Source organism: Penicillium atrosanguineum (genome assembly GCF_028827265.1).
Source record: "Penicillium atrosanguineum strain IBT 20685 chromosome Unknown utg000001l_segment0_segment0, whole genome shotgun sequence".
In the NCBI taxonomy this organism is placed as follows: Eukaryota; Fungi; Ascomycota; class Eurotiomycetes; order Eurotiales; family Aspergillaceae; genus Penicillium; species Penicillium atrosanguineum.
Window position 1 is genome coordinate 55,179 of NW_026623133.1, and position 23,098 is coordinate 78,276.

Here is a 23,098-nt window from a genome sequence, read left to right on the forward strand (position 1 = left end):
GAGAAGGTCATATTAGGTATTTTTTCCTGCAATGTGCCTCCCTGTATGATAGAAGAATGCAGATGGCCCGAGGCATTTACATCTCAGCCACGCTAGATATTATTATCACCGTTTCGACCACTACCCCTGCGACTACGTGTTGACGCGCTAGTCGGTCACAGCTGCCGTGACAACGTTTCAACTTCACTGATCTTTCCTCCTCGTTAAGCTGGGAGAATTCAAATCATGGACTGGAATGGATAAATTCTGTGACTAATAGGCGGCCAAGAATCTGATTGACTCCAGCCAGCCCTTGCCAGACTTAAAAACTTAAATATCAAGAACAGATGCCATTTATTAAAATTTATTATGGGTCCTCTCCCAGACGTAGACCAATTTTGTTCGCTATTAGATGATAGCATTAAATGATGGCTGAATTGTTGTTATAGTCTTTCGGAACATACCCGAGTGATCCACAGGGCTGGAACAAAGGCTAAACCCGTCTTTGTGCGAGTTTTGGGTCAATTAAACTTTATACTCTAACAGCCTACCACAGAATTATTTAAATTCTCATTCAGTATATTCTGCACCTTCTGTTTGTGTCATCTAGTGGAATAGAATTCGCCAGAGCGAGGTTTCTCCGTTAGTTCCCCCGAATAAAACCCTTTAACTTTGAGACGCTACCCACGTGGTCAAAAGTTACGACTTTCTCAAAGATGCCAAGCTTGTAAGCTTGCCACGTGCTGTATAAAACAGAATTTTTGGATCTTCATCTAACAGAACTCGACGACAGGCCAGGGCTGCTTTGAAGTATATAAAGCCATGCTCGAAGTTGGGTTCTAACATGATGTTCATTCAATATTAAGCGCAAGCAAGAAGCCATTTACCTCAATTAAGATGAGTGACAACCATATGAGCCCTCTCGCCCTAAAGGTTATGGATGATACTGTAACCAGGGTCGAAGCTTCGGCAACACCGCCTGCTAAACGGACCCGACACACCAGTTATCTGGACGTGCTGGTCCAGGGTGTGGCTCTCTTCTCTGATGGTTACAACATTCAGGTCGTTGGATACATGCTGACGGTTTTGGCTAAGCTGTAAGAATACCTCCAGAACGAAACAATGCTTAGCTACTAATGAATGTTTTCCTAGGTATCCAAAAGAAACCACTGCAGACGTCAAGACTCGGCTATCTAACTCCATCCTCATCGGTGACATCTTTGGAATGCTCCTATTTGGGTACTGTATTGATAGATTCGGGAGAAGACTTGGTGTTATCCTTACTACGCTGTTCCTTGTTCTGGTGGGCTACTATAAAGAGACCTTTGTTTGCAAGCCGCTAATAGCATATTGTAGGGCATTACCATTGCTACCGCCTCTCATGGAGGTACGGTTCAAGGGATGTACTGGATGATGGTTGTCGGTCGCGGTGTTGCGGGTGTTGGTGCTGGTAGGATCCCCATACTTGTACCTGAGAAGGCTTGTGGACTAACAGTCATAGGCGGCGAATATGCCGTGTGCACATCTCAAGCCCTGGAATGCGCTGACGGCTCCGAACGTTTGCGCAAAAAAAGAGGAATGCTGGTTGCCGTGTCCACAAATGCCGCTATCATCGCTGGCTTCGTTGCCTCTAGTATCGTCTCTATCATTGTCGTAAAAGCATACAACGGCCATCCCAGCGACGGGATCTGGAGAATATGTTTTGGAATTGGAATTATCGTATGTCATAATAACCATAATCATGTTGATTGGCTAACAAAATACATTCAGCTTCCACTGACAATCTTCCTCTTCCGGATGCGTCTTCTCGATTCAACTCAATACGACAAGCATGCCATACAGCACAAAATCCCCTACAAACTTGCTCTGAAGTATTATTGGAAACCATTAATCGGAACCTGCACTGCGTGGTTTCTATATGATGTCATCATCTACCCATTCAACCTCCTCGCCCCGACCCTGGTAGCCGGATTCTCTAGCAACACCAGCCTTCTGCAAACAATTGGCTGGAGTGCACTCATTAACTCCTTCGCTCTACCCGGTGCATTTATAGGCGCCCTTCTCATGGATCGTATAGGTCGGAAGCAAACATATGCCCTTGGCTGGGCAATTGCTGCGGTGTTTGGTTTCATCATTGGCGGCGCCATGTTCAAGCTACAACATATCTTCCCGCTCTTCGTCGTTCTGTACGGACTCATGCAAACATGCCTGGCCCTTGGACCAGGAGATTGCAATTTTCTAGTCTCCTCCGAATCCTTCCCTACCCCTCTTCGAGGTCATTTCCTCGGTTTCGCAGCAGCGATTGGTAAAGTCGGTGCAGCGGTCGGTACAAGTGCCTTGACGCCGGTTGTATCATCATTTGAGACAAAAATGGAGGGCCAGAGGGCGCTGTTTCTGATTGGGAGCGCAATCTCCGTGCTTGGGACTCTGGTTGTTTGGTTCTTGATTCCTGGTGTAAGTGTCTCCGCTTTGATCTATGATGAATGTAGCTGAGAGTTTTACAGCATCCTGATGCTCTTGATGACGAGGATGTCAAGTTCAGGAGATATCTCGAGGATAATGGGTATGATACCAGCCACATGGGTTTGAAGTCTGAGAAAAATATTGAGAGTTCTGTCACTGGGACAGGTGAGTGAGAAGGAAGACGCTTATTGCCATTGTGAATTCAGCTACGGTCTGTTCTACCCCTGGAGCCTAGACTTTACGCAATTTGCAATTAGCGAACGCTTGTTGGGTATTTCAGATTGATTATATTGCAAATTTTCGGTAGTTAAAAAGTGTCGGCATGTAGAAGATGACGTGGAATGCTTGGGGTAACAATATATACATAATTTTTTCGCCAGAAGTGCTTCTGGTCATGCAAGTTCTTTCGATTGAGTTATGCCATCTAGTCGCCCCGCAAGTTGCCGGGAGTCTGAGAGAATTAGAGGTTAATTCTTGATAATTATGCATACAAAATGTAGTCCGATCGATAAACTAAGTTGAATTGATTGACAACCCAGTACAATTGTGGTTTCCTCAGGCAATACATTGTGTACAGGATTTTCTTTTCCGTAATTGGCTCAAAACATCACACTAAGAGGCTAGTGACCGCTCGTACGTCCTAGACTGAGACATTTAGTCGCGTTGGTAACGTGCCTAGTCGGGATGCGCATGACGGATGTTGCCTTCGCGGACTGACCTTACGTATGAAACCGGAGCTTCTTGGTAGTCGGCTACAACTACATAGGACTAGCAAAGGAATCACAGTTATGCGTCATGATTTACGCGGTCGCATGGACGTGATCCGCGTAGGAAGATTTATACCAACGACCCTGGCGTTTGTCTCAAGAAAGAAAAGATCAATTCATTATCTTGGTGAATGGTCAGTTGTAAAAACAGATATCCGGAGTGATTTTATATTTATATGCAATACCGTTGTCGATGGGATTGTCGGCATTTCTCTCGTTCAGATTGCCCACGCAATATTAAGCGTCTCATCTACCTCTGGCAAAATATATCTCTACAGCATCAATGTATTAAGCCTCTATTTCAGGACAAAGAAGAGACCTTGCTATTTGACAAACGACTCATGATCGAAAGACAAGGATAGACCGAGTAGGACAAGGACAGTGTTTGAAATGTCACAATGTCTATAGTCAATGTGGTACGGCCGCGCTTCAATGAGGTCCAAAGAGCTAGGTATCCGACGCGCGACCATGACTGGCCCAAGTAAAGGCGTGGAATGATCGAATCGGCTTGCGCTTCAGGTCCACGGTTAGTGCTGACAGTAAAATGATAGTGGTGACAGCCGACGGTGCATGTCATTGATTCGGGATCATCCTGCAGGCGATGCCTCGTGTTTGAAAGTGCGGTCGTTGAGTCAACGCTGGACCGTGAAAAATTAGAGCAGACTTTGAAACTCTAGGCACTCTTGAAACCTTCTCCGTCAATCAAAGTTATGTCAACGAGAAGGTTTCCATAGACTTGAATCACTGTCCTAGTACGGCCTTAGAAAGTATTCCCCGTTGAGTCACCAGAGCCTACACTGGACCTGTTGCCTAAAAAATAACATCAACTGAGGCATATATCCAACAGTCCTCAGCTGAAGCAGCCATTTTCGTCAGTGCCTTTCAACATTTGTCATGGACAGACACCGCCAAACCGGTGCATAATGAGGCAGATAGGCGAAAAGACCAGCCGAGAGGTCTATAGATACTGCCTAGCATCACAGACCTTTGTCGTACTCATCATGGTTTGACTTTATCACATTGAGAAAAGTTCTCTCGACCCAATGAGCCAGAATACGCAATCCTGCCAGCGGACCCATTATAAGCTCTTCCACCTTGATTTCTCCGAGCTCTTCTCGGTACTGACGCGAACCGTACACACCATGATTACGTCGGCCAGCTCCTTTCTGGCGATTAATGCATTGATTCTCCGTTCCAACCCGTGCCACCTAGCCAAGAAGAAGACAAAACCACCGTCGTGCAGCGGCATCGGCCAGGGGTACTCGTCCTCGATGATGTGCTTGAAACCCTCGCCATTCTTGAGGACACCATAGGCATACCGGATACCCTGGCAAATGGCAATAATATCGAGGTCATTGTTAAAGCAATTCAGATTGACATTAGCTTGCTGCGGGGCATCGCTGCTGTGGAGCGTAACTTTATCGCCTTCAGAGACAGGACGGACAAGATCGACCATCACAGTGATGTAGTTACCTTTGCTGGGAGTGGGATAGTACCACTGGAAGGCTCTTCCGAAAAGACAGACAAAGTCAAGTTTGAAATGAGGCTGGCCGTATGGACAGAATAGGTCTTTGTTGTCCTTGCAGGCTTTGGCTTGACGGAATAAAGGGTCTTTTTCCAGATACTTGTCGATCCGGAGGAACCCAACCATTTCAAGGAATCCGGAGCCCAATGAGCCACTATAATTGTTCTGGTAGGTCTTGATGGCTTGATTTTTATATGGGGTTCCTTTCTGCAAGACGTAATCGTCCATACCGAAGCCATTCTTAAGACGCAGGACGAAATAAACACAAGGGTAATCCAGGAGATGCTGTCCAACATGCGGGCTATCGTTAATCACCGGAATTCCATGCTTTTTGAGCTCTGCGGAAGGCCCAATACCCCTGAGCATCAATAGCCTAGGAGTCTCGAAAACACCTTCAGAGACGATGACTTCACGGGCGGCAAATAGATTGAGCTCTTGGCCAGAGCTTAGGATAACAGTCACATCTCGGCAGGTTTTGTCCGCGACATCGATAATAAGGTTCCTCGGATGCACTTGAGGAAGGATAGTGACGTTTGGCTTATCGGCAACATAAAGAAAACTGCCAGAGCGACGACCCTTGTAAATAGTGTTGACACTATGAGTTAGGCTAGGCATTGTACCATCGAAAATATTCTCGGTCACTGGGTGACCAGCGGAATTCCATGCCTTAGTGAGGAGGCCTCTAAAAGGCTGCATCTCGGGGATGAGTTTCGAGTGAGCAATCGGGATCGGCCCTTTTTGGCAAATCTTCTTTAGCTCGGGCGAGTATGCATTTGTATCATCATGGTAGATTACGCTTTTTTCCGCAGGTAGGGAGCAAGTGGCTCCCGTGTCCACTATTTTCCACCGTACTCCTCCCACATATCAAAAGTGACCTTGGATCCAGGCGCCCAGGTGAAGGAGTTCAAGGACAAATTGCCTCCCAGGACCTTTCCACCCGTGTTAGGCTTCTCAATGCGCTCATAATCGTCTCGCTTGACCATAGTTGCTTTGAATGACCAGTCATACTCGCTATCACGAAGATCCATCGCGTTGGAAGGAACTCTGATCGCTTCAAGATCCTTGGCGTTCTCAACACCAGCTTCAACAACTAGGATTCTAGCATTAGGGTTCTCGGCAAGGCGACCGGCAAAGACGTTGCCAGCTGTGCCTTTACCGACGACAATGAAGTCGAATCTGGCATTATCCTGAACAATAGTCATGTTTAAGGGAGAAAACGTCCAAGAAACGGCAAGCAATGGAAGTGTTTAAATTAATGGAAGTGTCTGGAAAGTCTTGAAATTGAAGTGCTCTATCTTTGAGAGCGGGACTTTTAGACGCCTTTTACATCTGTATGTAGGTTAGGCTTCTCGGCATGAGACCAAATTTTCTGCAACAGCCAGCGCACGAATCCATCCTTCTGACCACTTATTTGTGGCGTCATTGATTTGAGTCGAGCAATAAACAAGCGGTCCCACAGCCCTGGGCACTGTCTCCTTCGTTTCCTATTTCTCTCATGGTCTATCTAGCATCTGCGATGCGGCAATAGCTTGCACCGTCCCGTATTAATCATGTCGAGATGTCATAGAGTCTGCATTCTAAACGTTTAAGTGGTTCCATTGGGTTGATCAAGTGTAATAAACAGAAAGGCTAGCCTATCTATCCATAGCCCCCGAGGGCTCTGGTGGGGACGTGGGGTCGGGTAGACCGACAGTAGTGTTACAGCAGAAAATGCATGGAAATACGTAGTATTCAACGAAGGTACGAAATTGAGGAAGAAACTGAGTGTTGAGCGCTGCGAGCTCAGCGAACAGTCGCTCGCTAGTCCTAATCGGGTTAGTCAGGTTCCCCCATCCAGGTCCATAGATCAGTCGTCAATCCTATGCGTCACATCCACAACATTCCTGTTTGGAATGGGTGAAGCCCGAAGTATCAGTGCATACCTATCGGAACCTGATTTCGTTCGTGTCACTCGGTAATGTCACATTAAGCGAGAAGCTCCAGTCACTTGTCACTTTGCTGTATCACCATGGCCTGTGCAGACAATACTTAAAGGCAACTCACTTTGAGGGATCGTCTATTTTGTCAAACAGACTATGACAAGTTTCGGCAGGACCATTCTATAGTTCTGAGTCGAAATTATTATGAAGCAGTGATATCTTGAAATCACGTGGCTTTTTTTTCGTTTAACGCAGGTGCTACGATTAACCAATCACTTGAGCGCGCTAGAGTTGCTACTAAATTACGGGCTGATGACATGGCTCTTGTGTCCGGCCGCAGGGAGATTGTCGTCATAGACTGCTAGGTCGGTTTCCGCTTGAGCGGCCGCAAGTCCGTCTGACGGTACCAACCCGATATAGTTAGTTCGTTATCATCATCTCCACTTGAATGCTAACTTTGCGAATAAAAACAGGCGGCTTTCCACTTCTGCCGAAAATGGACGATCGGCCTACTCATAAAAATACGCACGATGATCGGCGTTTCTGTATTAACACCAATAAAATCCTAAAAAATCGGTAATCTCCAAAAGTGACAGCTTTACGTAGTAAACAGACTGGCGGCTCGCTTACCAAATACGTTAGTCCTAGGGGACAATGCACAGAGGTAGGGAAGCAGCCGCTCGTCTTTAACGGAGTTCCACGCCATGAGAACCCCATAATTAGCCCTGGCATTATATTTACCAAGTCGAGGAGCTCAGTCTTACTCATCATGTTTTTTAAATCCATTTAATCCCTAAAGCCCAACTTACACTCGAAAATGATGAGGGAATATACGACCCCAGAGCCACTTGCGACCCTGTCTGTGATCGACCCCGAACTTAAATCCCTTATCCTAGCAACCCCTTCGAGACCAAATAGGGAATCTACCATAGAGGAAAGTCGAAATGCAATTGCCAGTTCACTTGCAAGAATCATTGGCAACGTCAATCGGAGTCAGGTACAAGAAATACTCATGCGCGACGGGCATGCCAGTGAAGTTCGGATCTACCATCCTGAGATTCTACGGCCTCGAGAGAAAACGCCGCTAATTATTCTTATTCACGGCGGGGGCTTCATTCTCGGTGACAACAAGCAGCTCAACCCGTATGCTCGCGCGATGTCCACTCTTCTTGATGCCACTGTGGTGTCATTTTCATATTGCCTCGCCCCAGAATTCAAGTTTCCTATCGCCGCGTACGATTGTTGGGATAGTCTGTGCTGGATTGCAAAACATGCGGCTGAGATGGGTGCCGATCCCACTACCGGTTTCATTCTCGGGGGTGTGTCTGCCCGTGGCAATCTTGCAGCCGTAACTGGTCCAAAAAATAATCTCGGAGAGGTTTCATCCTCCATTGACAGGCCTTTGGCTTGGCATTCCCTTTATCCTAGATGAAGTAATTGTCCCTCCAATGTAAAGATCTTTGTTTCTTCCTTGAGCTCAGAACTATGAAGCTCCGATCTTGAATGGCGACAGTATTCGAAACATGTACGATCTTGTCGGCGTTGATGTTTTGTCGCCCGACTTTTCGCCTTTCAATGTTTCTGGAACTCAAACTGGGATGCCGCCTACTTACTTCCAAGTGGCCGGCGCTGAACCTCTGAGAGATGATGGTTTAATCTATGAGCGAGTTTTGAAAGAACGTGGTGTTCCCACTCGTCTGAGAGTTTACCCGGGTGCCCCCCTCATGGACAATACTCTGAGTGGCCGGATGCAAAGATCTCGCACAAGTGGGATTTTGATGTGATTGATTCATTTGGTTGGTTTCTAGGGTACTCTGTGAATCCTTGTTCGATTTTAAATGCTCTGGATGAACGAAATTGCCCCTAGTCTCGTAGCGATAGCATGGAACGGAGGTTGTATAGCTCCTAGTAACAAAAGTGTGGTGGAGGACGACCTAGGGACAACAGAAGACGAGTGTGAGGCATTTAGGATAGGTTAGATTGTAAAGTTGCCCTGTTTATCAAATTACTTAGCTTGTCGGCCATAGCTATCTTTACATCGTGCTCTTTGAAAGTGGTTCTTGACTATGAAATGTCGCTAGTGCTTCACCCGTGACAGCGAGTTTATTATTGTCAGAAGGGCTTTGTGGCAAATGCTTTTCTATCTACGTTCATTGGAGAAAGCAAGGATTATTACACTTGACCAATTATACAATAAATAGAATTTCGTATTGTAAGGTATGTATGACAAAGGAATCTATACAGCAAGAGCCACGTTGGTGTGAAGTCTTCCAGTACTGGATGCTCTACTTAGACACCTGCCTATTACAGTAGACCCTTTTCCTTCATCTCCCTCTCTGTCCACTCCCAAAGCTTCGCCGCCATCTTCATATCATTTGCCTGGCAATTTGCAGCGGCCTTATTTGCAATAGGCGTGAAATATTGGCCCGAATCGTCGGCAGAAAATCTGTCACTGGCACTCACATACAATGAGTTGTAGGAGCACTGGTCTATACTGATGTACAAGCCAAATAGGCGAAAGATGGGCGTAACGCAATCGACGTAAGGCCCCATAATTGCAGAATTTCTGTTTAGATCCCTATTTATTAATTAGTATCCGTGGCCATGAGAAGAAAAATTAGTAGGCAAATTACGTAGGTGAGTTTCCCGGATGAACAGCCGCGACCCGGATACCCTCAGCGCCCGTGGTGCATTCACCACGCGGCCCATATCGCCGATCAATCTCCTTTGCATGTAAAATATTTCCCAATTTGCTTACCCCGTATCTTGAATATGGCGAACCAGACTTCTGGTCTAGATTAAGAAAATCAATTCCAACTGTCGGCGCGAATCTATGTCCCTGGCTGGACACGTTCACAATTCTAGCCACACCGGGTTCTCGCAATCTTTCCGCTGTCCGGCAGAGAATTGGTAGCAGGTGAAACGTAAGAAGCCAGTGGGAAAGATAGTTTGTTTGCCACTGGGACTCGTAGCCATCTTGGCTTTGTTCCCATGGGACGGCCATGATACCTGCATTATTGATTAGGCCGTGCAAGGCTGGCTCTTTGCTGATGAACCCTTTTGCGGCTGCAACGACAGACTCGAGGGACATATGATCCATGATCAAGAGTTGAATGTCCGCGCTTGGAAGCTGTTTGCGAATGGAGACTATGGCTTTATCCGCTTTTGTTTGAGAGCGGGCTCCTATATACACCTTTGCGTTATGTTGGACTAGGTGGAGGACTGTGTAGTAGCCGCGAGAGCGGACCATTATTATGGCATTCTCTTGGACTTGAATTCAATTCGATATATCTTACATTTCAGCATTGCCGCCTGTGACAATGTATACTTTGCCCGAAAGGTCGGGGAGAGAGTCAGGGTGAAAATTCGACATATTGTGTCCGAAGAAGATTGGAAGAATATTTATTTGTAGAAAGAAAGGAATATGACACGGTTGGAATCATCTAAATCAGGGGGGACCAGCCAGAATTATTAATAAGGGGCTGGGCGGCCGCATTTGCCGCAATGCTGTGAGGTCACTTGGAATTTGTGAGCCTGTAGCGGCACCTAGTCGGTTTTCTAGCTTCCGATTTTTATGCACACTAAACTTGGATCTTACGAAGATGGGTAATTCGAACGGGGTTTTGGAACGAGCCCGCGCCTCACACATAGTCGCGTGTGAGGCGCGTGTCTAGCAGTCCATTAATTCCCCCTTTTTTCTGTTTCTCGTTACACAAGGTTACTATACACTTTACTCTGGCCCGGATATATTTCTCGGAGGTTCAGTCAAGTGACAACCGATCGCTCTCTATTTCTGAGGTACTTCTAGTCAAAAATAGGAACGATACAGGCCACCAGCTCAATCTTGGCGATCATCACAAATATAACTGCCCGCGCTTCACCCGACCTAGGGAAGTCACAATTAGCGTCTCACTTATGGGTCGAGCCTATTACACGTTCACCATATGGAAGTGTGTCGCTAGTTCTATTATTAATTCCGGGACTCATGTGGTTGTGAGTATTATGGTTGGATTTGTGATTGTGAACCGCAGAAGAAATTTCAACAGAAACTTGCTAATATTGCCAAACGTTTTGCATGCAGGCCGAAATAGAGCTAGCTACGCTACACTGGAGGATGGTTATATGAATCTCAACAACGAGCTTTATTCTTAGACCGAATCTGTGTGCGGTCTTACTATCAAAAAGCGAGACTTATCCCGCTGGTCACACCACATCCACTGTAGGATCTTGCATAAATTTCCTTTCTTGGTTGAAACATTTTACTGTATGAATTATCTGTTCTATTCTGTAACCAAGACCACGGCACAGTGTTTGTTGCCGGCCGTTATAAGAGTTGTTCAGGTTACGCGAGAGCACGCCATCAGCATCTTCGACTTTAAGCAACAATCCGCCCCTTGGATCTTCCCCATCAAAGAAGTGGATTTTCAATCGTTTTTATTCAGCATCAACCGACAATTTTGAATGTATTTAATCGAATTTATTCCTTGGTGCATATTCCGGGGATTGTGTTGTGAGTGTGGTTGATTTCTTATCATACGTATTCGATGTAGATTTGATCACGTTCCTGCATTCGGGTGACGGATATCGCGAGGCGAAAAAATGGCGGGTGAAAGGCACAGAAGCGGGCAGCGGAGTCGGCGTGGAGTTCCGACGCGTGCATGGGATTTTGTGCGCGTCTCCGACGAAGAGATCGGCGCACGTTACTTGTACTTTGGTCTAGCCACCACTTTTCGCCTTGACCAAAGTCTCTCATATATTAGAAATCAAGCTCGGTTGACTCTGACAATCTAACGTGTGCAAGCTGAGCGCGCCCTTCACAGCTTTTCTGTTCTGGCTTTTTTTTTTTACAAGCGATCTACGTGATGGACGGTGCTTTAATTACAAGAGTATAGATAGTCATCCTATGTACCGCATTTTAGATTCTGAATACGAAGGACCGGTAGATGAACTCTGACTAATAAACCAGCTGGGATGGATGCAGAATTCCGTTCTTTTGAAGCTTTCCTCCTCATTGCCCTATCGCTCACCATGCTCGGCAAAATTCTAGGACGATTGGGAAATCGAAGTCCGGCGGGCAAACCCCGTGTTCTCTTCTTGTTCATTCCCCATGCTGTAATGGGCAGTTCTGGCAAAGCTACGGGGTGGTATCTGGTAACATGCTCTGTGTGACAACTGGTTTGAGGACAGGTCACTTGTAGTGAGCTAATCCCGATTGGGATACGGGGGTTTGTATTGTTGTAGTTGTTCGCTCTCTCTCTCTCTTCTCTTTCTTTCCTCAGTTAAGAACTTTTCTGAATGGCACACGAATCATCCCGTACTGGCCTGTGACAGCTATGAAGACTATTTGGAAAGCTGGTGACATATATTACACTCTTCAACTGCTAAGTAATAGCCAATATTCAGTACTATTACCGATCAAACGGCGGACCAACCGGAAGCTTCCGCTCCCATTTCCATGATAAGATTTAAACATGAGTGGGTGAAGTTGGAAGAATGAATTGTCAACCACTCATCAATGACGTAAATAAACCTTGATTTATAGGTCAAGCATCTTCACTAGTAGTAGGCGTCGTGTCCGTTATTCTCTGCTGTCCTATATTTGTTGTGTCCTTTGTTCATTTGGGGGACTAGAAAGAAAGTCAATTTTATGGAAATATCCAACTTTCTCTCACCTCTTTCTCTGATACGTATATACATGCCCAACACACGGCGAAGGCTGCTCTGATGGAAAGCTCCGCACCAAACGTACAAGCAAGATCCCCTCCACATCCGTTGCGTGAGAAGCTTGCTCAGAAGAGCCCAAAGCTCAGCGATCATCTTTCAATTACTCTGGGGGTTCCTATGATCATAGTCTTTGATCTTCTAGTCCCTTGCATAATATATTACGCTTGGTTCAAGAAAAGTCGATCTCAGTGCCTGAGCGATTGTCAAGACCACGAAAAATGCTGTTTCGCAAAAGCTGAATTCGACAAGCATATTCTGGGCTATGCGATCGTTTCTTTCGGTTTAGGGGAGCTTTACGTCTTAGCTGCCCGCGTATGTCGCCTTCTTTGGCACCAGAAGGAATGCGCCCCACTTCTGTCCCGGTCGCGATGGGACCTTGATGCCACATCCTGGGTCTACGGTATCTCCATGATTTGCGCATTAATCCCGTTTGTCATCGGCAGCAGCAAGGAAATACCGAAGCTGTATCTCTATTCTCCGGCTTTCCTTATGAGCTTTCTTGGAATACTGATGCTTGTCACGCTGGTACCGTTCAATATACCAATTGGCATTGATTCGCAAGCCCGTGGGACACCATTACGCCCATTTGTATACTACGCAGCTGAAGACTTTATCGCTGTTGATGGTCTCCAGGATCGAGAATTTCGAATACGATTGAATTTTCGTTATGACTCATCCAAACCTTTCAGGCGCATGTTTTTATTTCTCACTATTTGGTGGATTTTTGGGGTATGCGTCTATATTGGCTGTTTATCAGCTATTATATGGACTTTAGAATTCCACTTCGCGTTTGGATTGTCTTTAGGCACTCTCTTTGCCTACATCATTGTTTGGGCCGTGACTTCATATTTCTGGATACAGGCGGAGATGAAGCGGGAACAGAAGGCCTAGGTAAGATCTAGGGACTTTTTAATGAATTCAATCTTTGGAAGTCACATAACTTCCATAAGGGAGCTATCTGCTCAAATAGAATGTCTTCGTACAATGGTGATGCACAGCCCGGTGGGGCAGCGAGGTAACGCGAAGCGTACAAACCGGTACTACTTCAAAGGAATTTGTGTGACGGGTACATGTAAAGAATCCATTTTCTCGAGAGCAGTGGGTGGATGAGCGTACTGTACTGTAGTATCATGCAGCCAGATATGGTGTTTCCGTCAGAGGCCTGCTTTTAACATTTAGCTTATAGTATCAAGAACTCTTCGCTATCTGTCAGGGTCTTCCTGGCCTTGGCAGTACGAAGATGTTATTCTGCCTTACCCTGCTCCATGCGGGGTTTATACCGGCCCTGATGGCGTTCCTTATCTGATGGTCAGGCTGAGTTTGCACTTACACGCTGTGCCCACCACTAATTGTCTTATAGTCTGCCGGGTGCAGTTGGAATGTATGCACTCTCAGTTGGCGTTGGAAATCTAAGCAGGACTCTGCCCGAGCCCGTCTACGCCTTGCTGTCCGGCCTCAACGCTGCGACTGTCGGGATTGTCGCGGTCTCTGCGGTACAACTCGCGGAAAAGGCTATTCGTGACAAGATATCTCGCATCCTGATCATCTTCGGTGCCTGTGCTGGTCTCTGCTATAACGCGCTGTGGTATTTCCCGATGCTGATGCTTGGTGGCGGTTTGGTCATCGCTGTTTGGGATGGATGGCTCTATTCCCAAGTCCAGAGGGCTAAGACTGCTTGGCGCAATAGACACAATTGTCCCACGGACTCGGAGGAGGCAAACACGACCCCGGTGGAGATGGAGTCTATTCAGCCCGTAGAAGCGGAGCGGAGTGAGACGGTACTCTCGAGGAAGAAGGCCAATTCGGGTGACTCCCCAAGCAGTTTTCTTGCGAATTCAGCTGGACCGTTGAGCTCAGTACAGTCAACCGAGACTGAAGTGACCCAGTCACCCAGCTATGTGATTCGAATCGGCACTGGAGTGCCATAACGACGGTGTTCTTTAGTAATTTCTCACTCTCGGGATCATCGTGTATGGCCAAAACTAACCTTGAAAAGCCTCCTTCATCGCACTCCTCGTCGCAAGAGGCCAACTAGCCACCACCCCCTTGGTGCTGGATCTCTTCACAAGCATGTACCTCGCTGGAACGGTAATACTTGGTGGAGGCCCCGTCGTGATCCCACTTCTGCGCTCCTACGTCGTCGCTCCAGGTTGGGTCTCTGGCCGAGACTTCCTCATCGGCCTGGCCATCATCCAAGCCTTCCCGGGCCCAGATTTCAACTTCGCTGTCTTCCTGGGCGCATTGGCCCTGCAACACACGCAATTTCCCGCGGTTTTTGGCGCATTTATTGGTTGATTGGGAATCTTCGTGCCGGGCCTTGCGCTGGCAGTTGCGTTCCAGAGTTTTTGGAGCGTGCTGCGGAGGAAGAGCTATGCCATTCACATCTTGAGAGGTGTTAATGCTACTGCGATTGGTTTGGTGTTTACGGCTGTCTACCGGTTGTGGGAGATTGGTTACTTGACACCTCAGAATAGTGCTGGACAGAGTCTAACTAGAGAGCCGTGGTGGGTGGTTATCACTACTATCTCCTATGCCGGAAATGCGTGGTTTAAGGTGCCTCCTGCCGTGTCTATTGCGGTTGGTGCTATTCTGGGCTTGTGTTGGTACGGGGCTGTGGGACGGTAGATGTTCTTGCTTGGTCCTTTTTCGAAGATGGTCATTCCTCACTAGTTGTGTAACTCAGTCCCACCCACATATGGTGGAGAATTAGTCCAAGACCGTCGATAAGTTCCAGTTAAGCCCTTTTTTCTCCTGGCTTCAATTAAACCATGAGGCTAGTAAACAAGAATTCCGGTTACACAAATCAACACTCGTGAAACCACTAATATGTCATTTGCAACTGCGGTCAACAGCACTATGTCAAATTGAATCTCCTAAACGCCAAAGCGGGTTGTTGCTAAATTATTTCATAGATAGGAATTGTCTTCCTCGCGTTCTAGACTCAGCGGCGAATATCTTTTACGAACCGTTGAGCAATATCTTGCCGATGAAGAAACCGGGGTCTTGATCCGTGTAAATCTGCTCTAGGTCAAGACCATGCTCGAGCAGTCACACAATTGACGAAATGCGGCCTTGAGGGTGTCATCGGTAACATTCAAAACCTGTCATGCACTATATTCCTTGACCACTGTGACGCATAGGACTAAAGACTGATATATGGACCTGGATGGGGAACCTGACTAACCCGATTGGGACTAGCGAGCGATTATTCACTGAGCTCGCACCGCTCAACACTTAGTTTTTTCCTCAATTTCGTACCTTCATTGAATACTACATGTTTTCATGCATTTTGAGTTGTAACACTGTTAAGACAATGGGAATTTTGACAGTATTATAGCAATGCTCACAAATGTCTTGGTTGTCCAAGCATATGGAGCAACAGTTCGAATAACTGTTTCTTCATATTGATGCGAAATATCTTATTACATGAAAGGCCTGAAGGTGCAAAATTGAATCTGTATACCGCAAGTGAAAGACGAATAGGTCACCCATTACGAAGAACATGTAGCCGAGCCCACCAGACCCAAGTCTACAAACAATCAGACTTGTCGCAAACAGCATGGATCGAAATCAGTTTCACCACCTCTATTGCCTTTGATCAGATAGATCATGTTATAATTCAGACCCTCATTCGGCTTAGCTTGAAAGACCACTTTTGAGTGATCTACCGATAAGAGCAATATTCCGTAGTAGACTCATCATTCAAGACATGGCGTGTCGCAAAATGGAATTCTAGAAAGCCTCGAGGATAATAAATTGGTGAAATGATTTCGAACCATGCTGTGCAACCTTAAAGACGGTGGGTGGTGGCTTCATTGAGAGCTTCGACTAGGCATACCGTAAGCTAACGTAATTCACCACCGAGTGGGCCACACCACCGAGTGGGCCACCCAACCACTTTTTCGCGTCCTACCGCGTCAATCTGTCTTCTATCAACCACCATGCGTCCAAATCGTATCGGATCAAGCCAGGATTCTATCCAGCAAGAAGGCCGCCTCCTACTTGCTATACAAGCTATCAAAAGCAAAGAAATTGGCACCATACGGCAGGCTGCAGATCAATTTCAAGTGCCTCGTTCTACGCTCACGCGTCGACTACGCGGGACTACAAATCGCGCTGAAACTCGTCCAAATGGCCATAAACTATCGCAAATCGAGGAAGATTCTCTTATCCAGTGGATTATCTCAATAGATACCCGCGGTGCAGCCCCTAGGCACTTAATGGTGTAAGAAATGGCTAATTTATTGATCCAAAAACGCGGCACGAAGGATACTACGCCGACCGGCAAGAATTGGGTCACAAAATTTATACAACGCCATCCAGAGCTTAAATCTCGCTTTTCACGACGCTATGACTACCGGCGAGCAGAATAAGAGGATCCAAGGGTTATTCAAGAGTGGTTTAACACCGTATAAGCCATAATTCAGTAATATAGTATCTTATCGGACGATATCTATAACTTCGATGAGACTGGCTTCGCGATAGGCCTCTACGCGACGCAAAAAGTGATTACCCGGTCAGAATACTATGGCCGGAGATCAGTCTTATAGCCAGGAAACCGCGAGTGGGTAACTGCGATCGAATCAATCAATGCTTCGGGGTGGGCGCTTCCACCGACGCTTATCTTTAAAGGTAAGCAATAAAATTAAGCGTGGTTTAAAGACCTTTCACCCGACTGGCGCTTCGAAGTTAGCGCAAATAGGTGGACATCTAACGCGATAGGCCTTCGCTGGCTTCAAAAGCAATTTATCCCGTCGATAAATAGTCGTACGCATAGAAGATATCGACTTCTTATTCTCGACGGTCACAGAAGCTATCTGACACCAGAATTTAATTAACTCTGCCAAGATCACGATATTATACCAATCTATATGCTAGCGTATTCCTCGCATCTTCTACAGCCGCTTAATATTGGGTGTTTCGCGGTTTTAAAGCGCTCGTACAGTAGCTTGGTCAGCCAGAATATACGGCTTAGGATCAACTATATCGATAAGCTTGATTTCCTTATAGCATATCCACAAGCTCGCGCTAACGTATTTAAACCAAATACGATTCAAAATAGCTTCTAAGTAGCAGGATTAGTACTATTCAATCCTCAGCCAGTGCTATCAAAGCTCAATATTCAACTTCGGACGCCGACACCACCTACAAGCCGCGGTAGTGAATCAAGCGCTTTTTACCTATATACGCCGGCGAACGTCGACGAGCTTCTAAAGCAAGCATCGTCTATTAAAGCTTTCTTAAAGAGACGCTCCAAAAGTCCGCTATCGCCGTCCCAGGCCGCGTTAAACCAGCTTATCAAAGGCTATCAAATTACAATGCAAAACGGTATATTTCTCGAGCAAGAAAATAGGCAGCTACGCGCTATAAACGCTACGCAAAGGCAAAAACGCGCTCGTGTGAGTAGATGGATAGCCCACGATGACGGTCTATCAGTACGAGAAGCATTAGAGCTTGAGGAAGCTCATGATTCGTTCTTTCAGCCAAGAATAGGCCCAAGGGTAGCACCGGCGCAAGCTACGCAAGCACCAAGAGCGCGGCGTCTACCTAAATGTGGTAATTGTAGCGATATAGGGCATAAAAAGAATGCCTGTCCAAGAAGAGATTAATAAATATAAAGGCGTTGTGGTTGATTTATATCAATAAAAGTGTAGAAAGGGTGGTTGGGTGGCCCACTCGGTGGTGAATTACGTTACTGACCTTATTTTTTGTTAGGCTGCCCTTGTGGTGCGCGACTTTGAAGTAGTTATAACGCCTATGCAAACGCCAATATAGCTTTTGCACCGTCTTGGCTCGAAGGACGTTTTCTGGTGTACGTCTCCTCTTAGGAGCCTCCCGACCTACTAAACACGCTATTCAATGCGCCTCCAATTTTCTCCTGTAGCTTCTGTCGCAGGTTCTGTATATATGTTGACAATTCCATTGATGCCTGCACTCCCGCACTCATGAAACGTGCTACTATCAGGCAAATTGCCTTCCATATAGATGCGGCTATTGGTAACCTGGCCAATATCAATGTAATGTATTCAGGGGAATTTCTGTTGGTCCAAAGATAGCTCACTACGATTCGTGCAACTTCTTGCCGGAGAAATCCGTTGACCTGAAGCCTAATCAGGAAGATGCTGTTTTCTCTTTCGAGGATCTGCAGGCTGCGTTCGATCATTTGTTCGAGGCTAAGCATATGGGTAAGGGTGTGGTTCAGATTCAAAGCCCCTTTGTGTTCCATTCTATCAAAGAGAGAAGATTCCACGACCCTATGGCTGATTATATTCAGGGTTCTTCTACTCCCGAAGTTTCATTGAAGTGATCTCACAATCATCGACATTCAAATAAATTCCCCTTTCAAAGAAGCTACCTTGTACAAATGCAGTATTGAACATTCTGAATTACCAAGCACAGCCAATTCGCTACTTAGTAGGGAAAGTTAAACGGCTGCGCCTTCGGGCCCAGAATAGGCACAAACTCCTCACCCTCACAGATTTTCATAGCCTTCTGATAAGCAGGACGATCACCAACTCGCTTCAGATATGCGAGAATATTCTTATGCTTCTGGATATCGAACTCGATAGGACAGAACCCTCTCATAGTTGTCAAAGTGCACACAGCCATGATATCCGCCGCGGTGACGTCATTCCCGGCGAGATAAGATCCGGTTTCACCGAGCCGCGCCTCAACCATCTCAAGCGCACGCTCCAGCTTGGCAGCGCCAACCTTTACGTGAACGGCCTCAGGGTCATTGCTCAAACGGCGCGTCATGAGGACACGGAAAAGGGCGGGCTGAAGTGATGCATTGGCCCAGTGGTACCATTCCAGGAAGTGGACGTACTCGTCGCCGTCCTTTGGGGTGCGTCCGAGGCAGCCTTCTCCGTAGGCGGCGATGATGTAGTCGATGATGGCGCCGGACTCAGCGAGCACAACCTTGTTCTTTGTGAAGGGGGAGGAGCTATCTTCGATTACTGGGGCGGTGCCGGCGGGATGCAGGTCTTTGATTGATTGCGGGGAGAAGATGGGGTCGCGCTTGTGAAAGACAAAGTCATATTTGACGCCAAGCTCTTCGGCGAGCCAGACGATGCGCTCGGATTGGGAGCGGCCCAGGTGATGGATTGTCAATGGCATTTCGGTGGGTGTAGAGGTAAAGAGGAAGAGCGGGTGGGTGTGGGGCTGTTATGGGGGCTCGGTAACTTCAGTCAGGTGGCTGAAGGAGAGATCGGACGGGATGGAGGGATTTCAGAGCAGGGTTCGGTCGAGGTCGAGGGTCCAAACCTCAAATGACTTCGCACGGGACATGCAAGACTCAACGGATATCTTCATCAAATGGATCAAGGTGATAGCGATCTGTGCATGTGTGGCACTGAGCGAGAAACCGTACATCATTTCCTATTTCAGTGCACACGGGGTGAGTGAACAGCGTTGCATGCTTCTTGAAATGAGCCTTTGAGGACCCCCACCTGCTAGGCGATTTACAGCTTGCTTACCTCCGGCCCCAGGTCGGTTCCTGCCAGATGTATGGTCATTGCCTGTGTGGGTCCGGCGATGGTGATCAAACTCGACGACTGAAGACAGTAAGTGGATGTGTTGTGACCGTCAGCTGGAGTGGGAATGATACACGCCAGAGAACGCCTTCTGGCAGCCGACGTGATCACAGACACGGGGATTTCTCGCCTGTGAAAATTCACGAATGCACGGTTAAGGCGCTGAGTCGGATAAGAGCTCTTATTGCAATCCTTGATGGTGCAGAGATAGGGTCGCTCATTGGTGTGTATGCGATAATGGTGGCAGAGATCCGACTTGCGATTGAAAGACGGTTGCGGGTATGCGACATGGAGAAAAGCAAGTTGGCAAGTGGAGAGGGAAACAGCTCAGCGTACGACACACGCAAGCCAGGAGCCATGGATGTCAAGGAGGCGTATTTAATTCGTTGTTGGCTTCATGCCCGCCACGAGGGAAACAGAAGGTGATCACTCTAGATATGAAAAACTCATTCAATGAGCATAACAAAACAAGTCTGAAGACCATCCGGGAATTACCGGTCAAGATGGGTGAAGAACTGGATTATCTGCGACTCTCATCGTATAAATCAAACTTGTGTCCTGGACGCCTCAGGGTATAACATTTTACCAAGCTGCCGCATGAGAAAAAGCCATTCAAGTAACCGTTATGCACTCTCAGCTGCCGAGCCATATATCCTGCTCTTCTCCATATCCGTACGGAATCCACGAATCATTAAAGTACCTCTGCAAGACAGTCTGTGGGTAGGTCATATCGTCGACACAGTATCCACCCCCTGTGGGTCCAATATGAGCACAATGGATACCGGGTCGGTAGTGCACCATATGCTCATGGACCTCACGGCATAGCAATGTATTTTTGCCTAGCTCATAGCTCTTTCCGAATCGCACGTCCTTGGTCAAAAACTCATAACATGCCGCCGTGTCTGTATATTGCTGGTTTGAGCCCGTGCAATACTGCTCGTGCGTAGCACAGATGGTCTTAGCTAACAAGTCGGAGACATAGGCGACGGCCTGGTCAGATGAGGTTGCGTTGATCTTTGTCGCAACATCTCCGATCAAAAAGTCTACTAAGTAGTCGAACAACCGGAAGACTGCGTCATACTGAATGATCTTGCCACCCGCGTCCCACTCGATCCACGTGTCGATGGTGACAGGTATTTGGATGCCGAATGTGGTCGCGTTAAAGGTGACAACGGTTGTTGCGGATGCAATATTGTCATTGGCAGCGAACTGGGTGATATTGTATGCGATTGGAACACCAACGAGACTGACGTGTACCGGGTCCGAAAAGAGGCCGAAGATATATTCACGATTTAGCTCGTCACCGTCGAAGGTACGGGTGATGTCGACACGGCCTTGGACCTACGTTTTGTCCATGTCAGTATGCGCTGCTCACAAAACCGTATTACGGTAAGCGTTCTTCCTACATTTGTGTTGAATATTGACGACTCATTTCCCTGTGTCTGTTTCACGTTGGCAGGGTAAAGAAACGAATCCCAGAAGGTCTTTTCAAGTTCCCAGAGTTGATCGAAAGTGAACGTTGATTTCGGATACTTTGTTTGAGAATCCCTTGCGCACTCGACGGAAGAAAATAAACAGTGAAAGGCAATTGTGAGCAAGAAGCCCCACGAAATTGACAGGATTTTCATGTCGATTTTTTGGGAAACAGCTTCAGCTATCTTTAGACAATGGGCAGAAGTAGTGGTAGATGGGGAAGTATAGGACACTGAGAGCGGCCTGATCTGTGTTATTTGTTATTCGAGGCATACCAGAGCGGGCCTTACTAAGAACGCGGTAAGAATGTGCTCCCCCTTGTTCTTCAGACCACATAAACAACCTATGTTTTGGTTTTGATCGACTTCCACATTGAGTGTCTGGGTCTTCAGACCGCCATCTTGGTTTAAAAATAACTAATAGTCGAAGCCTGATCAAGCGACCTCAACGGTTTTGTCATCACCTTTTCTCGCCTGAATGGTATGGATGTGATTAGCAGCATCTAATACTCCGGGAACACTTATCACCCGTTTGAATTGCTAACTATTGATGTCAACCGTTGTTTGCTTACCTGAGGTTGTGGTCGATATTCTTCCCGGTGCTAACATAACTGAAAGATGCCGATTTGTCAATTGCGGGGTCCATGCGTACTCAAATGGACGGAACTTGAGCGTCAAATTCTCCAAATAAAGCCAATGCAATAGTCAGAGGTTAAACCCTCCGGGAAATCTCCATTCAGCTTCTCGTGCAAAACAAGCTGTACAGAGCAGTGCCAAACTAGCTTCACCGATTTGCACTCTCCCATTCTTTTTGAGCCCCACCGCCATGACGCTAGCTTAAGGAACGGATAAGTCTCAATGGACTTTTATACATTACGTAATGAGCACTCTGCTTCACGTGGGCATAGCATTATAAATGCGAGAAACTCACTGGAGGCAAACCAGACGAATCATACTTCTGATTCTCAGCCAGAGTCTCCTGGCAAAAAGAATTGAGATTTTACCGGTCTCTTGGCTTAGAAAACTTTGTGGAACGGAGAACGTCTCACGGCTCATCCTTGATCAATTGTAACCAACAGCTTACTCCATCCAGCAACATATAACCCCAATTTTCATCATTCTCAATTTCAACATTCGCATGTCCGAAATGAACTTGTGCACTTTCTCCTCAAGCCCCACGACTTCCAGGCTCCATTCAAGGAAACATTTGAAACCTTAGTTTGCGTGGAGTTGCCAATTGCGTCTGACAAATGCTTTAAGCTCTGCAAAGAACTTCTCAATCGGGCTTAGATCAGGAGAGTAGGGTGGTAAGTACAAGAACTTGGCACCAGCATTTGAGCATAGCTCTCTTATCCGATCAGAATGGTGAGATGCGTTATCCATGAGCAACAGCCTATCGCCATCAATGAATCGTCAACCAGCATCAACGGCCTCGACACCGAGTATTGATCATCATCAGCACTTACCGAAGGAAACGCCAACGCATCGAAGGACGACGTGGCACAAAAGGCTTTTGGGAAGGAGAACGACTCACCAATTCTGCACTGGCCGGCCGCAGTCGGCCCGAAGCGCAAGCACGGTACAGATACTCCAATCGGCGAAGGCACTGTGTCAACAAGCTTCAGCAACCATTCTTCGTTAAAGGAGAATAGGAAGAGAGGAAAAAAATCTAAATCAACCAATAAATAGGCCCCCCCGTTCATCTCGCAATAAATAA

General features: G+C 46.9%; 6 protein-coding genes across 6 annotated transcripts; 3 read left to right on the forward strand and 3 right to left on the reverse strand.

Moving 5' to 3' along the window:
• Window positions 1–891: 891 nt before the first annotated feature.
• Window positions 892–2,615, forward strand: N7443_000020 (PhoD-like phosphatase; the record flags this gene model as incomplete). The annotated part of the gene is made up of 6 exons (XM_056880076.1): window positions 892–1,076; window positions 1,132–1,282; window positions 1,336–1,429; window positions 1,481–1,698; window positions 1,750–2,433; window positions 2,484–2,615. The coding sequence occupies 6 exons, from the start codon at window positions 892–894 to the stop codon at window positions 2,613–2,615; spliced, it is 1,464 nt and encodes a 487-aa protein (XP_056745314.1).
• A 1,672-nt stretch (window positions 2,616–4,287) lies between these two features.
• Window positions 4,288–5,936, reverse strand: N7443_000021 (peroxisomal biogenesis factor 11; the record flags this gene model as incomplete). Its single annotated transcript, XM_056880077.1, has 2 exons — window positions 4,288–5,530; window positions 5,587–5,936. The coding sequence occupies 2 exons, from the start codon at window positions 5,934–5,936 to the stop codon at window positions 4,288–4,290; spliced, it is 1,593 nt and encodes a 530-aa protein (XP_056745315.1).
• A 1,534-nt stretch (window positions 5,937–7,470) lies between these two features.
• N7443_000022 (alpha/beta hydrolase) lies at window positions 7,471–8,437 on the forward strand (the record flags this gene model as incomplete). Its single annotated transcript, XM_056880078.1, has 2 exons — window positions 7,471–7,972; window positions 8,145–8,437. The coding sequence occupies 2 exons, from the start codon at window positions 7,471–7,473 to the stop codon at window positions 8,435–8,437; spliced, it is 795 nt and encodes a 264-aa protein (XP_056745316.1).
• Window positions 8,438–13,348: 4,911 nt separating this feature from the next.
• On the forward strand, window positions 13,349–14,672 carry N7443_000023 (uncharacterized protein; the record flags this gene model as incomplete). Its single annotated transcript, XM_056880079.1, has 3 exons — window positions 13,349–13,392; window positions 13,738–14,183; window positions 14,374–14,672. The coding sequence occupies 3 exons, from the start codon at window positions 13,349–13,351 to the stop codon at window positions 14,670–14,672; spliced, it is 789 nt and encodes a 262-aa protein (XP_056745317.1).
• Window positions 14,673–18,788: 4,116 nt separating this feature from the next.
• On the reverse strand, window positions 18,789–19,493 carry N7443_000024 (glutathione S-transferase family protein; the record flags this gene model as incomplete). Its single annotated transcript, XM_056880080.1, has 1 exon — window positions 18,789–19,493. One exon carries the CDS (start codon window positions 19,491–19,493, stop codon window positions 18,789–18,791), a length of 705 nt encoding a protein of 234 aa, XP_056745318.1.
• A 1,049-nt stretch (window positions 19,494–20,542) lies between these two features.
• Window positions 20,543–21,537, reverse strand: N7443_000025 (uncharacterized protein; the record flags this gene model as incomplete). Its single annotated transcript, XM_056880081.1, has 2 exons — window positions 20,543–21,250; window positions 21,316–21,537. The coding sequence occupies 2 exons, from the start codon at window positions 21,535–21,537 to the stop codon at window positions 20,543–20,545; spliced, it is 930 nt and encodes a 309-aa protein (XP_056745319.1).
• Window positions 21,538–23,098: the final 1,561 nt, after the last annotated feature.